At 41.1% G+C, this 15,167-nt stretch overlaps 1 protein-coding gene across 13 annotated transcripts in view; it reads left to right on the top strand.

Moving 5' to 3' along the window:
- The window catches only part of akap9 (A kinase (PRKA) anchor protein 9), a 79,221-nt gene extending 64,273 nt beyond the window's left edge, over positions 1 to 14,948 (top strand). For 10 of the 13 annotated variants that reach the window (XM_008422173.3, XM_008422160.3, XM_008422163.3 and 7 more), the window contains 19 exons: positions 95 to 139; positions 220 to 2,316; positions 3,110 to 3,167; positions 3,302 to 3,423; positions 4,023 to 4,211; positions 5,155 to 5,325; positions 5,479 to 5,584; positions 6,517 to 6,709; positions 7,711 to 7,861; positions 7,950 to 8,279; positions 8,874 to 9,346; positions 10,415 to 10,520; positions 10,683 to 10,877; positions 12,457 to 12,666; positions 12,756 to 12,988; positions 13,069 to 13,151; positions 13,242 to 13,386; positions 13,794 to 13,924; positions 14,416 to 14,948. In XM_008422173.3, coding sequence (XP_008420395.1) covers positions 95 to 139; positions 220 to 2,316; positions 3,110 to 3,167; positions 3,302 to 3,423; positions 4,023 to 4,211; positions 5,155 to 5,325; positions 5,479 to 5,584; positions 6,517 to 6,709; positions 7,711 to 7,861; positions 7,950 to 8,279; positions 8,874 to 9,346; positions 10,415 to 10,520; positions 10,683 to 10,877; positions 12,457 to 12,666; positions 12,756 to 12,988; positions 13,069 to 13,151; positions 13,242 to 13,386; positions 13,794 to 13,924; positions 14,416 to 14,459 — 5,082 coding nt within the window. In that variant the 3' untranslated portion in view covers positions 14,460 to 14,948. The remainder of the gene's footprint in view (positions 1 to 94; positions 140 to 219; positions 2,317 to 3,109; positions 3,168 to 3,301; positions 3,424 to 4,022; positions 4,212 to 5,154; positions 5,326 to 5,478; positions 5,585 to 6,516; positions 6,710 to 7,710; positions 7,862 to 7,949; positions 8,280 to 8,873; positions 9,347 to 10,414; positions 10,521 to 10,682; positions 10,878 to 12,456; positions 12,667 to 12,755; positions 12,989 to 13,068; positions 13,152 to 13,241; positions 13,387 to 13,793; positions 13,925 to 14,415) is intronic. The other 3 variants (XM_008422162.3, XM_081612651.1, XM_017307492.2) reach the window with 1 other exon arrangement.
- Positions 14,949 to 15,167: the final 219 nt, after the last annotated feature.

Below are 15,167 nucleotides of genomic sequence, written 5' to 3' on the forward strand. Positions count from 1 at the left end.
GATTATTTCAGTATTCGATTAATCTGATGAATCATTTTAGCCTTAGCTGGAACTTTAAGTTCACACTTTTCTCCTGTTTGGTTTTGAACTCCAGGAGCGTGAAATGACCATCGCTCACCTTAAAGGAGAACTTTTCCAGGTGAGTTTCTCTTGCTTTTGTTTAATTCTTGTTCTGAATTCTTGATCTATGACTTAATTTAGAATATTTGGTGTCTTCAGGTAAAAGCCTCAGAGGACGGAGCGGCCATGACGGATCTCCTCCATGAGCTCCAGGAGTCCAACAGAGAAGCAGCTTCCACCAAAGAAGAACTGAACATCTCTCTGGAGCATCAAGCGAAACTTCAGGAGGACGTTCAAACTCACAAAGTCTCCCTTTCTAAACTCAACGAGGAGCTGCAGGAGGCGAGAAGCAGAATGAGCGCCACCAAAGAAGAGCTGACGAATTATCAGCAGCAAAACAAGAAGCTTCAAGACGAGATCCAAGGTCGCGAGGTTTTGCTTTCTGAGCTCAAACAGGAGCTGCAGGAGGCGAGGAAAGAAGAGAAAGTTTGTGAGGTTTCTGTTTCCACCAAAGAAGAACTGAGTAAACATCAGCAGCGTAACGAGGAACCTCGCCGAGTTCAAGAAGTCTCGCTCTCCCAGGAGCTGCAGGAGCTGAGCAGCAGCGTCGACGCCTCCAACGACGAGCTCAGAGGCGACAGGCGGCAAAACGAGGAACTCCTGGAAGAAATTTCAAGACTTAAAGCAGAGCTGCAGGAGATGAGGAGGACTGCGGTCGCCTCCGAAGAAGAGCAACATGACAAGGAAGATCAGCAAGAAGTTGGAGTCTGTGACATGAGGGGTGCAGACGCCACCAAAGAAGAGCTGGCTAAATATCAGCAGCAAAATGAGGAGCTTCAAGAGGAGATTCAAGATCGTGAGGTTTTGCTTTCTGAGGTCAAAGAGGAGCTGCAGCAGATGAGGAAAAGCGCAGACACCTCTAATCAAGAACTAGCTAAATATCAACAACATAACGAGGAACTTCTTGAAGAAGTCAGAGTTCGTGAAGCCTCTCTGTCTGAGCTCAAACAGGAGCTGCAGGAAATGAGAAGGACTGAATCCAAAGGAGAGCCAAGTAACGAGGAACCTCATGAAGTCTCTGTTTCTGGAGAGTTACCAGACGCCACCAAAGAAGAGCTGACTAAATATCAGCAGCATAACGAGAAGCTTCAAGAGGAGATTCAAACTCACAAAGTCTCCCTTGCTAAACTCAACGACGAGCTGCAGGAAATGAGAAGCAAAATGGACACCACAGAAGAAGAGCTGACTAAATATCAGCAGCAACATGAGAAGCTTCAAGACGAGATCCAAGGTCGTGAGGTTTTGCTTTCTGAGCTCAAACAGGAGTTGGAGGAAATGAGGAGGAATGCAGACACCTCCAAACAAGAACTGACTATATATCAGCAGCAAAACGAGGAGCTTCAAGAAGAAGCCCGCATCCGTGAGATCCGTATCTCTGAGCTCAAAGAGGAGCAGCAGAAGATGACTGCTGCAGTCGCCTCCGAAGGAGAGCAGAGTAACAAGGAACTTCATCAAGAAGTCCGAGTTCGTGAAGCCTCTGTTCCCGAGGAGCTGCAGGAGGTGAGGAGGAGCACAGACGCCACCAAAGAAGAGACGACTGAATATCATAATGAGAAGGAGGAGATTCAAGGTCGTGAAAAATCTCTGGCGAAGGTCAGAGAGGAGCTGCAGGAGATGAGAAGCAATATGGACGCCACCAACGAGGAGCTCAGACGCTCCAGGCAGCACAACGAGGAACTCCTGGAGGAGATTTCAAAGCTTAAAGCGGAGCTGCAGGAGGCGCTAATGAGGGCATCAGAATCTGTTCCTCCGTCTCCTCAGCCGCCGTTCTCTGCCTCCTCAACATCCACCGCTCAGCCCAAAAGGAAAGGCGCCAAGCAGCTGGCCGCGAAGGGGGGCAGCGCCAAGGAAAAGCCGTCGCTTTCCCGGAAAAACTCCGCCCCGCACAAGACGCCGAGCACGCAGCCGAACAGCGGCTCGGATCAGCACCGCGACGCCACGACTGACTCCTTCACGCAAACCGAACCCCTCCAGATGAGCGACCTGAGCCAGTCCGCTGCCAAGGAGCAGATCGAGGAGGTGATCGGGGAGTTTCAGGAGAAGATCGCCCAGATGCAGGAGCTGCATGCGGCAGAGATCCTGGACATGGAGGCGCGCCACATCTCAGAGAGCGAGAACCTGCGCAGAGACACCCAAGCTCTGGAGGACGAGTGCAAAAGTCTGAAGGCCGTCATCGACAAACTCTGCTCAGCTGAGGTGAGTCTGAGAAACAGGAAGCAGTTCACTCTGTTCTCAACCTCTGAGCTTCGTATTTTGTCACTTTTTAACCTGCAAGAGTGACTGAAATCCTTAATCCTTTCGAGGTTTTTAAAGTGTTTGATTTTTGTATAAAGTCCTGGATATTTCTGAAGACTGCAGACTAACATTTGATTAAAAACCTTAATTTGTAAAGTGTTGTTTATGGTTCAAGCCAGATATTTAGCATATTAAGCAAACAAATAACCTCACAGATTCTCATCAGATCTCCAAAATGCTGGAAGCTTTTTTTTCTCATTCAATGCTTTTCTCGTAATTTTAAGATGTTTTTCTGGTAAAATTTGGTTTCATTTGCTTTAAATTTGATTTGATTTAAATATAGCTTCCTAACTAAACAAAAACTCTGGTAGCTTGGATTAATCACAGAAGAAGCCCCTAAAAAATATCTTAGAATATTCTAATATTTTAGAATATTTGAAATTATTTTCTGTCATTTGTAATAAAAAAAAAATTAGGAAACATACAAAGAATGAAAAAATATTTTAAAATTAGAAATGTTTTTAAGAGAAAATGTAATACTTTTTATATATATATATATATATATATTTTATTTTATTTATTTATTTATTTTATTTTTTATTAATATACAAAATCTTTTTGGAAAAATGTAACATTAAATTTTGTTAATTAAAAAAAATAACTTTTTTTTTTTTTATATAAAAATGAATAAAAATGGCTTTAGAAGATATTTCTGCTAATGCAGTTGTGTTTAATCTGCTCTTGTTCTTTGCAGGCGCCTCCATTAAGACCAGACCGTCCTGCTTCCCAGTTTAAAGACGGCTACACCAGTGGTGAGAATCGTCACCATTAGTTTCCTGCTGCTGCTCTTCCTTATCCTTTAATTTACCTCATTTTAGATTCCCAGAGTTACCGTTCAGTGGAAATGTTATTAAATCTTGAGTATGCTTGTTTTTCTGTCTCGCAGACAGCAGCTCGGACTACAGCCAGAGGACCGGATTCGATGTCCCGAGTTTACAGCAGGAGTTCAGGTCGACTCCAGAAGGCGCCAGGAGAGAAACAGACGATCCTCTGCCCGACCGGATCAAGGTAAAATCTTCCTTCAGATGCAGGTGGCTGGTAGATAAATTACACTCTGCTTTGATTGTGCTGTACGACGAATTATTAGGACAAGTCTAAGAACAAAAACAGGAATAAAAGTGGAATGATGCGAGAATCAGGTCACAAAAATAAAGTAAAAGCAGAAAAAAACGAGACAAATTGTGATGCCAGAAAAGTTGCATGCCAAACGATTATTTGTCTTATTATTTTTACTTTAAGATAAATAAATATTAGGAGGATTAATTAGTAATTTTCTGAAAATTCCTCCATGAAAATAATTAAAAATGAGGAATATTGAGCATTTTGTTTTACAAATAAGGAAATACTTCATCTTTTAACACATCAGCATCAAATTATTATCCGCAGCAGGATTTTTAAACGACGGTGCAAATGATCAGACACGACTCAATTATGAAGAAACAAATCACAGATTTGACGAGTTGCTCACTTCACAAAACAACTTTTTTTCTTGTAATTTTCTTCTTCTTCGTCTTTGTCACTTTAATCTGTTAGTTTGGCCCTAATGCTCCTCCGTAGAGTTTCATGCAAAGTAAGTTTTCTTCTGTGTGGGGTTTTGTGGCATGCAGACGTTACTGCGTGAGGTTCACCAGGAAGGGATGCAGGTTCTGTCCCTGTCCGAGCTGCCGCTGCCCGAAGGCGAGCCGGGCGGCCAGTTCAGCACGGACAGCTGGGCGAAGGAGAGAGACGCCCTGCTGGCGACGGTCCAGTCGCTCAAAGGCCTCATCACCCAGATGCAGACGCTCGGCCAATCACAGGTACAGGAAGCATCAGAACGTAACATGACAGCAGTTTGACGAGGCTCAGCCAATCAGAGGCCACCGTTTACAGGAAGAGGATTGGCTAAAAAAAAAGTTTGTTTTAAAAGTAAAAGTTTGCATTCATATTTTCTTAATCTACCCAACCCTTTTTAAAAAATAAATTTAATATTTGAGGATCAAATAGTTGGTTTAAAAGCTAATTAATACAAATAGTGAAACTAGTGTTAAGACTGTGTTTCTTCACCTACAGATTTACAGATCTGATGATTTACGGATCATCAGATTGATCTGTAAATAAACAACTAAACATTTTCAAACGATAAACAACAAAAAATATATCCATGCATTCATAATTTATACCAGAATCTTGCAACCTTTACAACCCAGAGAGTCGTTTTCACCTTTAGTCCAGATAAATGAGTTTAGAGCCTGACCTTTTCAAAAAAGCAAAACTAAGTTTTTTATCAATATCACACAGGAAATGTGTTGACATTTTTAAAACATTGTGTCTTTTTGTAGGTTTTAGGCTAAAGAAGTGTTAGATATCATATTAATACTTTGTTTAAACAACTTTGAATTCAGTTTCGAGGCTTAAAAAGTAATTAAAATTCTCCAGTTTATTTACATCATTGTACAAATTTCACAGTTACAATAAGGAAAAACATTTTCCAAAAGAGGATGGTATGTTTTCTTCTGTTGGATCTTGATATGTGTGGGAAATTATGTAAAAATAACGTGAAATTGGTGTTTATATCTTGGAAAAACATTGTCTTTAGTCAGAGGCTTCTTCATATTTGCTGTAATACAGACTGCTACAGCAGATCTTTCCTGCCATTGTATCTACAACTCTTTGAACAATTTAGAATTAATATGAGTTGCAGTAACATTTATTCCCGACTTTTAATTTGAAATTACATTGATCTTGTGTGTCGTCCTGCAGACGTCGCGTGGCGTCGCCGACTGGCGCGCGGAGCTGCTGGACGCAGTGCGGCAGGTGTTCATGAGGGAGAGGAGCGTGCTGAAGAGCGCCCTCTACAGCCAACTGGACCGACTTGACACCAGCGACGCCATCGTTCACCTCAATCAGCTGGAGCGCCTGCTGGTTGAGCAGGTGTGAAACAACAGAGATTATTAGATTGTTTCACAATTTAAAAGTTACAAAGGAGAATGAATGTATTTTATAAACTTATAATCAGAGCTGTACTTTGTGCCGCTTGTTGATGTTTGAGCCGGTTATTACCTTGGTTGTGTCGTCTTGATGCAGGACGCTCACCACAGGGAGGCCATGGGTTCGCTCCAGGCTGCAGAAAGGTCCAGTCTCCTCTCTGAGGTCCAGCAGCTCCGGGGTCAACTGGAGCAACTCCATCAAAGTAAATCAGACAATAAACATCTTTGCAGCTGGTTGTAACATAAAAAATAAATCCTGTTCAAGTCAGCTGAAAAGCAAACCAGTGAAGATCTTAGATTAATACTTTGTTTGAGCAACTTTTGATTCAGTTTCAGGGTTTAAAAAGTCAGTAAAGTTCTCCAGTTCTTTTTACACCGTTGTAAATGCACCGCAACACTGTAATTTCACACACTTTGATAAAAACTCCGCTTCCATCAGAAGAAAAATAACCCCACAGCATGATGCAGCCAACACTGTGTCCCATTGATGATGCACAGTGGGGCGTTTTTTGATGGACATCCCTTCTGGTTTCCCCCCAAATGTCCAGTTCACATCATAACAAATCCTCCTGCAAGTTTATATATAATTTCATCTAAATCTGGATGTTTCTTTAGAAGAAAAGTCACTCCAGACACATTGAGAGAATTTAAAGGAGATTCTGGTGATTTTTTTTTTTTTTCAGAGGATGCTTTCAGCATCTTTGTACGATCAACAGTTTCCATTTTGGATTTCATTGTCCAGTTTTGTCGATGTTTTAATCCAAACATGCCTTGGTTTAGCTGAAGCATACAGATAAAAAAAGCGGCAAAAAATCCTTGTGGATCGTTCAATTTTTAATTTAAATATATCTGATTCACTGTAATTGTTGGCAGACTGAACGCTGAAACTGAATCAATAGATGCTTTTTAAATGTAAAGGTTTACTCGGTCTTTTCTTTTCACATTTTATCCACGTTAAAGGTGGGAAATGCTTCAAAATGATTTCTTATTGTTGCTTTATGTCACAAAAACCTTGCATTTCAACAGGGGTTAGGTCCACTTCACATTTTAGTTGCTTTAAGAATATCAGCATTTCTAATTTTCCGTCTTAACCTCACCCTATTTGTATAAATAATATATTTGTTTTATTGTTTAGGTGCCCAGCCTGGTTTGTCTTTAGCTGCTGGTGGAACCATGGAGGAGCGGAGAGGAAGAGCAGCCGACGGAGCAGCAGAGGCAGACGGGTCGATCTTAGAGGAAATGAAAGCAGAACTTTCTCAGACTAAATTGGAGCTGGAGACGACGCTGAAGGCCCAACAGAAACACCTGAAGGAGCTGGACACACTGAGGTCAGACACCCCGAAGAAATCACTTTTTAACGTGATTCGTGTTTATTTTAATACAATGTGTTGTTTTTGTAAGCCAAAATTATCTAAAATTCAAGAAAGAAGAAGAAAAACCAACTTGAAGAAAAACCAACTTGGATTTGTGTAATTTATTTGACGTTGCAAATACTAAATACATTTTTAGATGATTGTAAATATTAATAGGAAGGTTGGAATCATCTTTTATCAGATTATAAATTATTCTCTGAAGTTGGTTCAGTAAATATTTCTCCAGATATTCAACATTTCACGACTGGTTCGTGCCTAAAATGTTCAGAAAATGTCCTAATTATATTAGTCATGCGTCAAACTGCAAAGTTCTCTCTTCAGTTTGGTGTAAATGTTTTATTTCTTCAGTTCAGAGACATAAAACAAGGGAAGAAATTCTGAAGATTTACACCAATCCATAGTTTTTAGTTCAACAAATAAACAATATCACCTTTAAAAATGTGAAATCCAAATCATTCTTTAAAACATTAAAATTTGAAATGTACTCATCTATTTGACTTGGACGATACAGAATAATTAACATTTCTGTAAATGCACCAAACGGCTGTTTTTCATGATAAATGTTTTGCTAAAATCAAACAAAGGTTCTACACAGCAAGGATAAAATTACTTTACTGAACAGATTTTGTCAATAAATACAAACAGTTACAAGCAGTGAATAAAAAACAAATTGATCTACAATTAGTATGAAAAGTATAAGAAATAATTAAAACTAATTGGAGATGAAGAACAACTCGAGATAAAAGTTGAAATAAATGTTTTATTTTCATGGTGGAGTTACAAATAAAACTGATAATGTTTGAAGAAAAAATCTGTTAAAATGTTTTTGTTTGGGATTATTAAATGTCTTTGTTATGTTATTTGTTGAAATAACATGAAGTCCTCCAGGATTTACTGTTTAGACAATAACATTTTGGTCATAAATGAAAAGCTGAGGGTTTTCATCGTGTCGACAGGGTGGAGGTGTCTCAGAAAGCTGCAGAGCTGGACGCCCTGAACGACGAGCTGATGGAAGAGAGGAAGCGGAGCAGAGACCTTCAGTGGGCGGCAGAGAAGGAGCGGTGCCGCTCCGGTCGAGACGAGGACAGCAAACGAGAGGAGCTGGAGGTGAAACATCAGAGCGTCTTCAAGCTGCGCCTGACGGCTTGTTTTATTGTAAAACCGTCGTTTTTAGGAAAGTTCTGGTTTCCTCCAGGACCTGCAGCTGGCTCTGGACGAGCAGAAGGCGCTGGCGGACCGACTCACGCAGACGCTGCAGCAGGAGCGGCAGGCGTCGTCGCAGACTTCCCAGCAGGCCGAGCAGCACGGCCTCGGCCTGCAGAGGCGCCTGCAGGAGCTCCAGGTCCAGCTGGAGACGGAGCGGGCAAGAGCCCAGGAGATGAGCGCCGCGCTGGGGAGAGAGAGGGAGCTGCGGGCCGGCGGGCGATCCGGTGAGGAGGGCGGTGGCCATGATGGGAGGGAAAGTGGAGGAGAAGAAAGTCTGCTGGAAAAACTGCAGAGGGAGCTGGATGACAAACACACACAGGTGAGATTAAATTAATCTATTAATCACATGATGAATTAAAATGGTTTCCATTCTGATGATTGATATTTGTTTAGGGATCTTCATGATCAATTTTCTAAATGGTTTTGGTTGTAAATATGCCTGTCACAATAAGCAATAAATCAATTAATCGTATGAATAATAATTTTCATTTGCATAATTTATTAATTTTTTTTCTCTTTTCTCTTTCTACCAAAAACTAGATGATTTCAGTTTGATGTGTATTTTTTTTGTTTTTAAGGACAATTTTGTTTTACAGAAAATTCACAATTAATTTTATTTGTTGTCTTATTTATTTATTTTGGACTTTTTCAAATGTCTTCCAGCTCCAGTCTTAAATATTTATTAGCGTTTAAAGTTTATTGATCTTTCAGGATGTGTTCTTGCATTATACCATTAATTGAACTTGAAAATTGTCTGTTATTGTTTATCACAATAACTTCTGGGACAATTTATAGCTCAGCGAAATTTATTGTGACAGGCCGATTTGTAAGCGATTTTAATTGCCTTTTTTTTTTTTTTCATTGTTTTAGTAGATAAAATCATCTGTATATTTTTTTTTTGTTTCCTCTCCAGGTCGTCCATCTCCTCGGTCAGGTGGAGGCCCAGCGGCTCGAAGAGGTACGGAAAGAGGAGGAGCTAACACTGGCCAATCAGAAGTCCAGACGAGACCAAGACGGGCTCCAGGTGGCCCGAGCCGAACTGGACCGGCTGAAGGTACGAATGTCGGAGGTCAAACAGCAGCTGGAGGAGGAGCAGGAGAAGAGGAAGAGCCTGGAGGAAGAGAAAGAGAGGCTGGAGGAGAGTGGAGCTCAGCAGGCCGTCTGGCACGGCGAGCCCACCGACCGGACCAAAGACTGGGTTCTCCAGCAGAAGAGCGGGAACGCCCAGTCAGCGAGCGCCAACGCGTCGCCTCACACGGAGGGTTCCCCGACCGACCCCCCAGGCGGGCTGCACCACGGTCCATGGCGTACGGTTGACAGGATTGTTGGGAAGCTCCACCTCGTTTCCTCAAAGATCCGCAGCATGGCCAGCAAGACGGCGGACAGGTATTCAATTCCTTACATTAAACTTGACCTATTATGGTTCCTTGAACAGGTTAGGATCAGTCTGTGGGCCAAACAGAAAAATGTTCATCAAAATTTCTACACAAAATCATTCTTAAGTAATTCCGTTTTAGTCTACTCAGTTCTGCTACTTATTTGGAGCTGTTATAGGGCGTCTTGTCACTTTAAATCCACATAATCTGCTGCTGGCCACGCCCCCCAACTCAAAGTTTACACTCGCACATAAAAAGACAGATGGGGAAACAGATTCGAAGTTATACAACTGCACATCTTTGAAAAGCAAAAGTAGAGCCTCTGGTACAAACAACAACGATGCAGCAAGTGGTTTCTGGACACTTGTCTTTTCCAGCAGCCATAGAACAGCGAATACAGTGGTAAAACCAACTGACCAAACGTGCAGGAGTTCCACTTGGGTTGCTATGTAACGGGCTGGGCTCGGCTGGGGTTACTAAGTAACGATGCAGTGCCCGTGGAATGTGACTTAACTATCTGGAGGTTTTTTTTAAATGGCTCATTTTCCAGACACCAAAAAACAGCTGGGTGGTTTTTTTAAGCACATGAACTGAAGCGGCACAACCCCAAATTTAAATGAGAATACCTGCAAAATGTAAATTTTGACATCAAAAGATTCCTTTTAATGTTTCCTGTACAGTAGTGACAATCCTAAGCAGTGTAGGATTTTTTGGTTTTGTTTTTTGTGATCACCCTTTTGTCTCTGTGGTGGTGAAACTAACCAGTATCCTCGTCCAGTTCAGTTCCAGTCGTTTTAAACTTAAATAAAGGCCAAATTTGAGTAAATGGCTATTTTCTTGTAGCCTTTGTGAAGATAAAGTAAAATCTCCCTTGTTGTCATGGCAACATTCTCATGCCATTTTGAATACTGGTGTAAAAAAGTGGTTCCTGTCAATGACATATTAATGTTTACTATCAAAAGTTTACAGACACCCTGGTCAGATTAAAAGGTAAAAAAGGAACTATAATAAAAAATTAATGACGGCTGAATGTGGGATTTTTTCATCACACTTCAAATTAAAGGTTGGATCTTTGCAGGTCGACTGCGGAGGTTGATGGCGAGGAGCTGTCATGGATTCAGTCCAGTGTTGATGAGGTCATCGGCCTGCTGCAGCAATCCCCAGGGTTACCCTTCATCCCAGAGGTCGGTTATCTTCATTTCATCTTCTGCTTGTTGTAACTCCATTAATAAAACATCGGAAGACGGAGCATATGTGACGGCGGACAAGCGGCAGTCAGCTGCTGGTGTTTTCCAAACAGCAACTGTGGATCTCGGTTGTGACAGCCCATCATCTGTCTCCCTCAGAGTGTTTCCCTGCTGGCAGGAGGCTCGTCCAGCTCCTCCAACAGCCTGACGGAGCGGCTGCTGAGGCAGAACGCCGAGCTGACCGGGTTCGTGAGCCGTCTGACCGAGGAAAAGAACGATCTTAGGAACCACACACTGCGCTTGGAGGAGGAGCTGCGCCGCTATCGGCAGGCTGGAGCGGGGTCCGCTGGCCATGTAGGTGCATCACAGGATTGTCATCCACAGAAATTTTGCAAAATAACGAGCTTCTGTGTGTAATTATTAAAAATATAGTGACAGGTCAAGACAAAAGGAGTAATTAGCTGTATATTTGCATATTCCCTCTTTGTTACACCCCTGAAAATAGGGACAAAAGAATCACAAATGATTCTCTCATGCAGCAGTTTAATGTAAATCAGACATGAACATGACAGACATTCTGCCCAATGTCAAAAAGTGGAAGAAAGAGCTGATTAATAAAGCAAAGTAATAATAAGAAACGACCACATATGTGTGTTTCACATATTTCTGGACACTAAAATGTTGAGTTTCTAGCTGCTGCTGTTAGCTGGTACGCAACTGACGTACACAAACCAGAAACGCAGTTTTAACTACTCTTAAAACTACAATAAAATGCTTCTACAATTCATAAAACAATGAAGGATTACCCATAAGAGCTAACAAAATAAGAAGATATGCTTAAATACCTGCGTTTTCATAAATATGACAGTTGTCATGTTTAGCTTCTGTCGATAGCTTAGCGGCCATCATATAGTCTAGTACACAACTTATGCACAGAATTATGTCTAATTAATCATAAAACTATAATAAAATGCTTCTGAAGTCCACAAAAACGAGTGTTTGCCTCTAAAACGTCTTAACAATGTACTAACTACAAATACAGGATGTTTTGATCATTATTACATGAAAATAGGGGGGGATGAATCACGAGTGATTATCAACGTTTCTTTGAGAGCAGAGCTCAAAAACCCCCTAGTGGTGCATGTGGCCATTACCACCTAAAAACGTTTTATCTTCACCTGGGTCAAATTCTGTTTAAAAATTCCTGTCAAGTATCATTTGCTGCCCTATTTTTATCAGAAAAATAACCAATAGATTAACTCTACATTTTTATACAGATGCCAACGCATCCTTTATTGCAAATGATCAAGCATACATGAAAGGGAAAACTATTATTGCATGTTTACTTTCTTTTTTAAAAAGAAAATATTTTTTATTTACATTTTTAATGCATTTCTAATATTATACAAAATGTTTACATCCAATTAATTGTTTATTAATCGATAAATTCAAAAATTATTAATAATAATCTTTAGTTGATGCCTTAACAAATACAATTCCTCAACATTAAATACTATTTTTAATCCATTTTTGTCTAGGAAAATCTCTCCTGCAGGATATGATATTTCCATCCATCCATCCATTTTCTTTACACCCTCAGTGGGGTCAGGAGGTGCTGCTGCCCATCTCCAGCTAACATTCCGGGCGAGAGGCGGGGTCACCCTGGACAGGTCGCCAGTCTGTCGCAGGGCGTTGATATTTCCATAAAGATTTTAATGTATTTCTAATAAGTAGCAGCCCTAGTATAGATTGTAATTTCCTTAAATATAATGATGCGAACATTTATGCAACATAAAAATTCTTTTTTGTTCCATTTTATATGAAATAAATTTAATTTATATTTATCCCAAACGTTTTTTCTGTATCTTCCTCTTGTATAGAGTAACTTGGTGCTGTACTGGAGGTATAATAGTTCTCCATTTCTCCTCTGCAGCCCAGCAGGAGAGGCGTGTCAAAGGCAGACTCGGCAGCGACGCTCCTTTCTCAGGAACGGGAAGCTTGGACTCGGGAGAAGCTGCGTCTGGAAAAAGCTTTGCACCTGTCTCAGTCCCAGGTGGCTCGTCTCAGGGGAGAAATCAGGTCCGACGCGCTGCGAGAGATAACCGGGCCTGACGGCGACAATTCTGCACTGAAGGTGAGAAAAGTAAGGCTGAGACACACATGTTACCTGGGCGATCAGCTGTTCACCACAGGCAGCCAATCAGCTCTTCTTCTCCTCTGTCGGTCCTTCAGAGGATGTACGGGAAGTACCTGAGGTCAGAAAGCTTCAGGAAAGCGCTGATCTACCAGAAGAAGTATCTGCTGCTGCTGCTTGGCGGCTTCCAGGAGTGTGAGGAAGCCACTCTGTCGCTCCTGTCCAAGATGGGCGGCCGGCCTTCACTCTCTAGCCTGGAGTCGTTCAGCCAGCGCCGCCGGGGGTTGAGCCGCTTCCGCTCAGCCGTCAGAGTGTCCATCGCCCTCTCCAGGTGGGCCGCTTGCTGTGGAGGCTCACGATTGTGGACTTTTAAAGGAATTGAGTGGTTGACTAAATGTTTTTCTTGCGTAGAATGCGTTTCCTTGTGAAGCGATGGCACAAGGCGACGGGGATGAGCTCCACGGCTTCCTGTGGCATCAGCAAAAACGGAACAGGTCAGAGAAACAAACCAGTAAAATCATGTTTTGCTTTTCCTGAAGTCATTTTAGGATAAATTCTTATGGTTTTTTTAAAATCTTTTTCAGGTTCAGAGGTGAGAGACTCACCATTTCTTCACCCAGGTAGTGTGGACATGTACAGAGACAGAGGAGCAGGAGGAGGAGTGTCCAGCAGCAGAGGAAGGAGTGGGCGGGAATCTCCACGGTCAGGCGTCTCTTCCTCACACCACAGGTTAGATGATACTTAATTTAATCAATTATTCAAATAATCGTCAACTAATTTAGTAGCAGATTAATTGTTAACTGAAGCATACAGACTAAAAAAAGACCATCAGAGCAGTAATTAAGCCACAACTTTACAAAAAATACCTACATTTTGTATTTAAAATAACAAAAAAAACTTTGTAACTACGTCCTACCCTGAACTAACAGCAGTTTTCAAATCTTATAGAAAAAAATTATAATTTCCATTCTGATTCAGAATTATTCCCTTCTTTGTGTGAAGTTTTAAAGATTAATAAACATTTGTTAGACCTCAAAGTTATCAAATATTTTTAACCCTTTAACACATTAACATTCAAATACAAGTTGATGTAAGTTGTTTGTGTATTTTTCTTTTTTTTTTTGGTGATTGTGCAGGTTCCACACGGCCGGGGACCACGGCGCTCTGACCTGCTCTCACCTGCAGAGCTACGACCCGGACCGCGCGCTAACCGACTACATCTCCAGGCTGGAGGCTCTGCAGAGGAGGCTGGGCAGCGTGACATCAGGTAACCGGCACCGAGCAACGAAACAAACATCTGAAGTCGTGAAGAGACAAGTTGGTTCAGATGTCAACCCTTTAAGTTTCACATCTCCGCATGGATATTTCTGCTTATTTTAATTGTATGAAGTTCTTTATGTGAGTAAATATATTTGAAAATGTATCCATAACAACTGGAACTTTCCATATGTAGCAAGTTATTTTCGCAATTTACCGTCTATTAAAGTATTTCATGAAAGTAAATTCAACTTTATATTTTGATGATGTAATCCATCTGATGATGTAATTATTAAATATAAACTGATTGATAATTTAATCAGCTACTCAATACTTGAGTACCAAATACTTTTTTACTCAAGTAATTTTTTGAACAGCTACTTTTTACCTGAGTAAAAATATGTTGGGAGTAATTCTAGTCTTACTTGAGTACAGTTTCTGGGTACTTAAACTTCTGACCAGGTGAGTTTTGTAACACTGGTTGTCCTTTTACTCCCTCAGGTGCTTCTTCATACCCCCAATTGCACTTTGGCTTGAGAAGATAGACGCTGACCGACTACTTTGGCTTGAAGAAACTCAGTTGCCTTTTCTCGTGCGGAGCGCTCTTCTATCATCCTGCTGTGAACTATGTCTCTCCACGTGGACCAAAACACATTTTTATATTAGCATACGACTTGTTGTATCCAGGCTTCGTGTTGCCGGCACTTGAAACACAGCGATGTTTGTAATTTAATCTGCCTCTTTGTTGTGGATGATCTTCAATCATGTATATTTGTCTCATGCTAATTTAAAGACGTTTCGTGGTTAATTTATATGTTTGTTGTTGTGTGGGTGGAGCGTTGCGTTGAGAATGTTTGGGTTTACTGTTAAGGAGGCTGCTACTGGATGTTCTTCACTACACTGTGTTTTGTTTAGACCGGGCAGACTAAAGGGAGACATTTGTAGAGAACGTATTTTTGTAAAGCGTAGGAGCTTTGAATTTTTGGGGTATTTTGTCAAAAACTGAAAAATAAAGAGGACTACATTATTTCAAAGGTGTTTCCATTGTTTTGTTTCAGCTGTCAATTAAAAAAAAAAAAAAACGTAATGTCCTGAAAACGGTACTTATATCTGTGCTAAAGAAATTTTAAAACATTTCCAGGGATGAAGTTCAAGATGCATGTACCACTCCCAGTCAAAAACAACCAATCAGAGCCAGGAGGAAGGTCTTAGTGCTGTCAATCAATGCTGCTCAATGTGCTAGAAGAAACAGC

The sequence above is a fragment of the Poecilia reticulata genome, chromosome 11 (genome assembly GCF_904066995.2).
Source record: "Poecilia reticulata chromosome 11, P_reticulata-male-v2, whole genome shotgun sequence".
Taxonomy (NCBI): domain Eukaryota; kingdom Metazoa; phylum Chordata; class Actinopteri; order Cyprinodontiformes; family Poeciliidae; genus Poecilia; species Poecilia reticulata.